Source organism: Bidens hawaiensis, unplaced genomic scaffold, assembly GCF_021521415.1.
Source record: "Bidens hawaiensis isolate Kalapana, Puna unplaced genomic scaffold, B.hawaiensis_p1.1 tig00034640_1, whole genome shotgun sequence".
Classification (NCBI taxonomy): Eukaryota; Viridiplantae; Streptophyta; class Magnoliopsida; order Asterales; family Asteraceae; genus Bidens; species Bidens hawaiensis.
The window spans coordinates 18,622-25,814 of record NW_027495995.1 but is presented as its reverse complement, the minus strand read 5'-3'; the positions used below and the strand labels follow the sequence as shown (position 1 = coordinate 25,814).

Sequence of the window (7,193 nt, the reverse complement as noted above, 5' to 3'; positions counted from 1 at the left end):
AAGTTATTCAAAATTAATTACAAGTTTGGCCCTTTAACTTTAATCACATTTTGTTAATCTATATAATAGTTACATATATACCCTTTAATTTAAATCAACTACCCCGAAGACGTTTAAACATTTATAAGTTTTTCATACGCTAATATTTTTTTAAAAAAGTTATATCGTAAAAATGATTATTTTATTCTCTTTAATTTGTGTATGGTATTGCTATACTTTTTCATTTTAAAAACTTAATGTGTTACGTGATTACCATTAAATACCGGCAAACAAATCGGGTGGGTTCAGGCGTTCGGGTCATGGGTCTAAAAGGTTAAGGTTGGAATGAGTCGATACAAAAAAGATTAATTTGGTTTAGGTCGGGACGGGTTTGGGTTGAAAGGGTCAAGTCATAACGAATTTCAGGTTAGAACAATGTCAAACGAAACGGGGTGCTGGTCAAGACGAGTTCAATGTAGCGTTACGTGCGCACCGACACCAAATTGCGCGCGTACATTTGTTGTGTGACATGCTTACTAACACCGGTTAAGATTCCAATGCCGCAATACGAACATACCATCTTCGGGTTACGCGCGTACTATTGTGAAGTCACACACGTACAATAACGGTAACACCGGTTACGCATTCAATGACTTGTTTGTGTGCATACCTCCCCGCATTGCGCGGGTACGCAGCTAGTATTATATATAACTCGTTAAACTTAATTATTATTTTTTTACTTTGTTAAACCCCGATTCAAAGAAACTAACTCTATAGTTTACTTTATATCTATTATTGTATTTTTCTTTGATTCATTTCTAAGTCTTATACTTTTTAATCTAGGATTTTTTGTCGAGTCAAGTCAAGTCAATTTACACGTTTAGCACTTGTTATTTTAAATGTGAGTTTTTCATAGCACCATGTTTATGTTTTAAATATTTTTGCGGTGCAACATGTGTCTACGTTACAAAAACGTTCTCATTATTTACATATTATAATATAGATAATATTCATGAATCATATGTCATATGCAACAATGTAAACTTAAGAAAAATGCAATAAATAATGAAAACTTATGTTTATGTAACTATATCTATCAATATAAGTTTTTTTTTATCTATCAATCATAAAATAAACACTTAGTCAAGTAATACGTAAAACATGGAACAATATAATAAGATATCAAATATTGCTACTAACATAAATCATGTTTGATTGTATCAAACTTATGATTGAATACCAACCTTGTGTTGACATACTTTATACATGCTACAAGTTAAGATGCTCATGTTTTGAAGATCGCCTATATTGAACTCTAAGATTTTTATTTAGTAAACTTAGACTTAGAAAATGTTTTGCCTTGAATATGTGTTTGGTTGGAATTGTGACATTATGGCTTTTAATAATATGAATTTAATAATTATTGTTACTTAAAATAGTGTCATGAGCCATGAGAAATCGTGTCTCGTCGCGACATATTATGTAGTTGGTTTGGGTGTAACATCCTTATATGGCATGGAGTCCATTTCAATGTACTATTTAGTGGCAGCTAAGATTTTAAGAGTTCTTTGGGACAAAGTTTAGTAGCTTCTTCACAATGATCTCACCATAAAAAATTGAACCAAGGTTAGTGAAACTTTGCGACTATTCCACTTAGCATGCTGAGTGTAATCATCAATGGAGTCGTTATGTTTCATATTCAATATTTCCAACTTGGTTGTAAGTGTATACAACTGATCCTTTTGCATTCACTTGGCTCAAGGCGCCTAACTTGAATTGCTTTATAAAGAACTTTCACACTATTATGCGTTGCAACTAGAAGGAATATATCCTCGGACAATGATTTAAAGATAATTGCTTTTGTGGTGTAGTTCTTTCTTGCATCCATGATCGCTCCACCATGATCTATCTTAAGTGAATTAGGTTAAGGTTAGTAAGTTTAGGTTATTATAAAGACACGTTACCTTGTTATCTTATAGGTACCACCAATGTTTTAAAAACCGGTTTGAACCGGCCGGTTCAACCGGATTTCGGAGAGACCCTCGGTATTTTATACCCGGTTTATTTGAACGGTTTTGCTGAATATCGAACCGGCCGGTTTTGTATGAAAACCGGTTTATACCGGGGAACCGGTTTAAGCCCACCGGATTTTTTTAGGCCCATTTTTTGTTTTACATTTACAATTAAGTTTGCACTAACCTAGTGTCTAAAAATTAACCTACCTGCCTACTTCAACCCTTTCACGTACCCTTCGAAGTTTATACTTTAAACAGCCAATCTGCTATATTGCTACCAAGGTGAGTTTCTTGTTTTCTAAAGCATATTGTATTATTAAGTGATATAGTATTTAAATTCCAAAGTAAAAATTACTTCTTGTTTAATAATTTTGTATGTATGATATTTATTAATGGTTTAAAACTGGTTATCATCTTGCATCTATTGAGATTTTCAGTTGATTATATATGGCTTTATTATCTTAATATAGTAGTTAATTGATTACATATGGTGTTATCTCCTAAAAGAAGTTTATTGTTTTGTAGAATATGTCAAATCATCAGACTGAGCCACTTGTTCAATCAAGTTTTAGAGCAAAATTAGATAAAGCATGGGATTATGTAACATGTCAAAAAGATGGGAAAGGTAAATCAGTATATATATGTGATTTTTGTCTAAAAGTTCGTGGTGACGGTATAACTAGGATGAAGAAACACCTTGCGGGCGTCAAGGGTGATGTAGAACCTTGTAAAAAAGTATCGGCAGATGTTCGCTTTACTATGCAAGGACTTTTGAAAGAAACTGAAGTTAAAGCGAGAGGTAAGTCTATTGACATCTTAGATGGCGATGAAGAAGTTGAGGAAGTAAATGAACAAAGTCACCAAACACAAAAGCGAAAGAGGAAAGCTACACCGAATGTTCATCCTTTCTTTACAAAAGTTACAACTGATCCTTCTCAACCTACTATTAAAAAGGCTATGCAAAGTAAAGAAAAGGTACACGATGTTGACTTGACTCTTGCCATGTGGTTCTATGATGCATGTATACCTACGAATGCTTGTAATTCTCCTTATTATCAACTTGTGGTAGATAAAATAGAATCTATATGTTATGGTTACAAAGCACCTAACTATCATGCTATAAGGATCAATTTATTGAAAGATGCAAAAAAATCAGTTGGGTTATTAATAGATTCTTATAGGAGTGATTGGGTTGAATGTGGTTTCATGATTATGGCAGATGGGTGGAGGGATATTAGGCATTTCCATTTGATTAATTTCCTAGTTTACTGTGAGAAAGGGATTTCATTTCTTAAATATATAGATGCATCTGATATTGAGAGCAATGCTGTGAATTTGTGTAACTTGTTTGCTGAGGTTGCTAAAATGGTTGGGGTTAAGAACGTAGTTCAAATAGTTACCGACAATGCTGCTAATTATAAGTGTGCCGGTCAAATGTTATGTCAGAAATATCGTTCAGTTACTTGGACACCTTGTGCAGATCATTGTCTAAATCTTGCGTTAAAGGATGTTCCAGAGTTAGAGAATGTGGCAAAGTTGGTCAAACCTGCATCTAAGGTAACTGCTTTTATTTATAATCACAAGATGCCCTTGAATTGGTTAAGGAAAAGAGAAGGGTGGACAGAAATCATTCGTCCAGGTCCTACTCGTTTTGGTACGACCTTCATTGCACTAAAAAGTTTGGTCGATCATAAAAATGACTTGCAAGATCTTGTTATATCTAATGAATTTAAAAAGATGTTGAAATTGGGAAATGCTAATGAATGTAGAGAAATTTTGATGAATGAAGTTTTTTGGAGAAATTGTTTGATTACTGTGATCGTGATGACTCCCTTGTTAAGGGTTTTGCGTTTGTGTGATACTGATGAAAAACCTTTTTTGCCATACATTTTTGAGGGGATGAATTGGGCAAATAAGGGAATTAAGGCATTATTTCAAGAAAAGAAACATTTGTATAAGCCATATACGGTATATTCAATGCTCGATGGAAAAAGATGTTGTTCAAATATTCATTGTGCTGCATATTGGTTAAATCCAGCTTTTCAGTATGATAAAGAAAATTTTTGTAAAAGTAATGAAGTCTTTAGGGGGTGTTCTTGATATGGTTGAGAAGACTTTTTTGGGTGATGATGTTTTAGATGTTAGAATGACTTTATGCAAGTTTCGAGATGCTAAAGATTGTTTTGGGAGGAGTAGTGCTGTAGCTTCTCGTAATGCTACTAAACCCGGTAAGATATATATATATATATATATATGTTTGATATCATTTAAGAACTCTAAAAAAAATTAAGAACTTTTAGGAACCTTTAACAAACAAATACTTTTTTTAATTTTTTATATATTAACATTATTTAAGAGTAGTTTTATCATATTTCATATAAAAAATTTTGATTGCATATATTAATCACAAGTTCACATATATGTAAAATTTATGTACTAACAAATTTACATATGTGTAAAACAAAACATAGATATGTATAAAAATTAATTTTCAAAATTGTAATCGTAGATATAGATATAAAAAAATGATAAAACTACTCTCAAAGAACATTAACATACAAAAAAATTTATAAAAAACGTTAGTTTTCAAGGGTTCCTTCAAGTTCTTAAATAATTTAATAGTTCTGTAATGATACTCACACACACACACACACACATATATATATATATATATATATATATATATATATATAGGGTAAGGATCATAAGAGAACACTTTGAAAATTGAGAACTTTGAGAACCATTTTGGACCACTAAAAACACCTTTAAAAAAATATTTAAAAAAATCATAAAACAAAAAATAATAAAATTTTTTAAAAAGTAAAAAGACCAAAATTCTTATATTTCATTCTGGTTTCATTAAAAAAATAAAAAATAAATAAAAATAAATAAAAAAATGTCGTATTATACACATACGTATAATTTTATATAATCTTTAGTTACGTAATATACACATATGTACAGATTTATCTTAAATTATACATATGTGTACAAAAAAACATGTAAATGTACATATATGTATATATTATACATATGTCTATATATAATTTAGCTAAACCGAGTTTTTTTATGAAACCGGGATGATAAAATAAGAATTTTGGTTTTTTTACTTTTTTGATTTTTGTGATTTTTTTTATTTTATGATTTTTTTTTATTTTTGGGTTTTTTGTGGTCCAAAATGGTTCTCATAGTTCTCAATTTCTAAAAAGTTCTCTCATGATCATGATCCTATATATATATATATATGTATATACTCATGTTATTATTTAACATATTAGTTTGTTCTTATATTATTTTGATAACCTTATTGTTTTGTAGCCGAATGGTGGAGATTATTTGGTGGAGATTATCCTAAAATGCAAACTTTTGCCATTCGAATATGGAAAATTGGTTTTAAATAATCCAAACTATGGCCTATTGGTAAATATCCATCACAACTTTACACTTGCCTGCTGGCAGTACCAACTACTTGTGCATTTAGTTTTAACGGGCCGCGACTAACGGATGTTAACTCCGTTAGTCTTTTTCAGACGTGGCCATCCCAGCTGTCAAAAATGGTCTTACGTGGAACAAAACGTGGCGCTGACTGTGTATTATTATTGTTGTTGTTGTTATTATTATTATTATTATTATTATTATTATTATTATTTCTTCCAATTCATCCATGCAAATCAACAGACACCTTCAATCAACAGATATCTTCAATCATCAACAGACACCTTCAATTCATCCCAGTTTAGGTTTCCCCGGCGAGCCACCACCACCACCACCCCTCATCCCAGTTTAACTCCTCACCCATTTCTTTCCCACAACCCAACCACCGTCGTCTTCCTTCATACTACCACCCAACCATAACCACCCATCAACCACCACCATCGCTTCCACATGCGATTAATTGTGAGCCGAGTAGATTTGGAGGAGTGTACCAAGCGTCGGGGCTAAGGTTTTACCGAGCAGATCTGGAGAGGTAGGTTTGATATAAATTAGGGCTTTTGGTAAGGAATTGAATTTGGGATTTTTTGATCTTGTAATTGACTGATTGACGAGAAGGTGGTGGTGGTGCTAGGGTTTGGTGGCGGCAGGTGGTGGTGTTGGTGGGTAAATTTCAGGGGGGAGAGAGAGAGAGAGAGTTCTGCCCTAATATGGTGGTGGTGGTGGGTTTAGAGCGGATCTGGGTTTTGTGAACTCCGGCAAGATTAGTGCAGAACTCCGGCAAGTTGGGGGTCGGAGAAGATGGCCGGAAGATGGCCAGTTGCAGGTGATGGGTTCCAGTGGTGGTTGCTGTGATTGGGCATGGTGGTGGCCGAGGTTCCGACGATGGTTGCAGGGGTGGTGGAATGGTGGTGTTGTGGTGGCTGTTGGTTGTAAAGAGTATTAGGTTGAAGATGGTGATGATAACATATACCTTATACACAGTCAGCCGCCACATAGACGTTCCACGTATTATGATATTTGACTGCTGGGATGGCCACGTCAGAAAAAGACTAACGGAGTTAACATTCGTTAGTCGCGGCCCGTTAAAAATAAATACACAAGTAGTTGGTACTGCCAGCAGGCAAGTGTAAAGTTGGGATGGATATTTACCAATAGGCCATAGTTTGGATTATTTAAAACCAATTTTCCTTCGAATATTAAGTCAAACCGCATCTTCCTCGGGTTGTGAACGTAGTTGGAGTGTCTTTGAAAGGATTCACACGAAAAGAAGAAATAGGCTAGAACATGAAAGACTAAATGACCTTGTGTATGTTCATTACAACTTGCGTTTACAAAATAGGTACGATATCTTGATTTTTTTTAAATTTCTTTTTAGTAAATCGTAATTTAGTTTTTAAGTTTTAAACATGTGGGTAAATGTTTTTCTAGACTTAAATATGCCAAGAGATCCTATGATCCTGTTGATTATGAAAGTATTAATCATACGGAGTTTTGGGTGGTTGAAGAAGAGCCGGAAGGAGAACTTTATAATGATGATATTGATACCATGTTTGGTGAGGAAGAGAATGAACCGGTTTCTCAAACACAAGGTAACTTTTATATATGTTACGTTTTTTCATGTAATTTTTATATATTATATATTATGATTATAGGTAACTAAAACTTCTTATTTATTATTGTAAGAAATGAAAGTGCTTATACTCTTGTTGATGAGGATGGCGATGCGAGTGAATTTCATCTTCTAAGCGATCGTGAACTCGATGC

The 7,193-nt window shown here is 33.3% G+C and overlaps 1 protein-coding gene across 1 annotated transcript; it reads left to right on the top strand.

The window, feature by feature from the left end:
- The first annotated feature begins 2,678 nt into the window (after positions 1-2,678).
- LOC143586383 (uncharacterized) lies at positions 2,679-5,395 on the top strand. Its single transcript, XM_077067941.1, has 3 exons — positions 2,679-3,551; positions 4,033-4,222; positions 5,313-5,395. The coding sequence occupies exons 1-3, from the start codon at positions 2,679-2,681 to the stop codon at positions 5,393-5,395; spliced, it is 1,146 nt and encodes a 381-aa protein (XP_076924056.1).
- The last annotated feature ends 1,798 nt before the right edge of the window (positions 5,396-7,193 follow it).

Excerpts from the sequence above, each read along its gene's own strand:
- LOC143586383 (XM_077067941.1), top strand. The coding sequence starts at position 2,679 with ATGAAGAAACACCTTGCGGGCGTCAAGGGTGATGTAGAACCTTGTAAA. Across the intron at positions 3,552-4,032 it reads TGGTCAAACCTGCATCTAAG|CTTTTCAGTATGATAAAGAA; the intron begins GTAACTGCTTTT and ends GGTTAAATCCAG. Across the intron at positions 4,223-5,312 it reads TCGTAATGCTACTAAACCCG|CCGAATGGTGGAGATTATTT; the intron begins GTAAGATATATA and ends ATTGTTTTGTAG.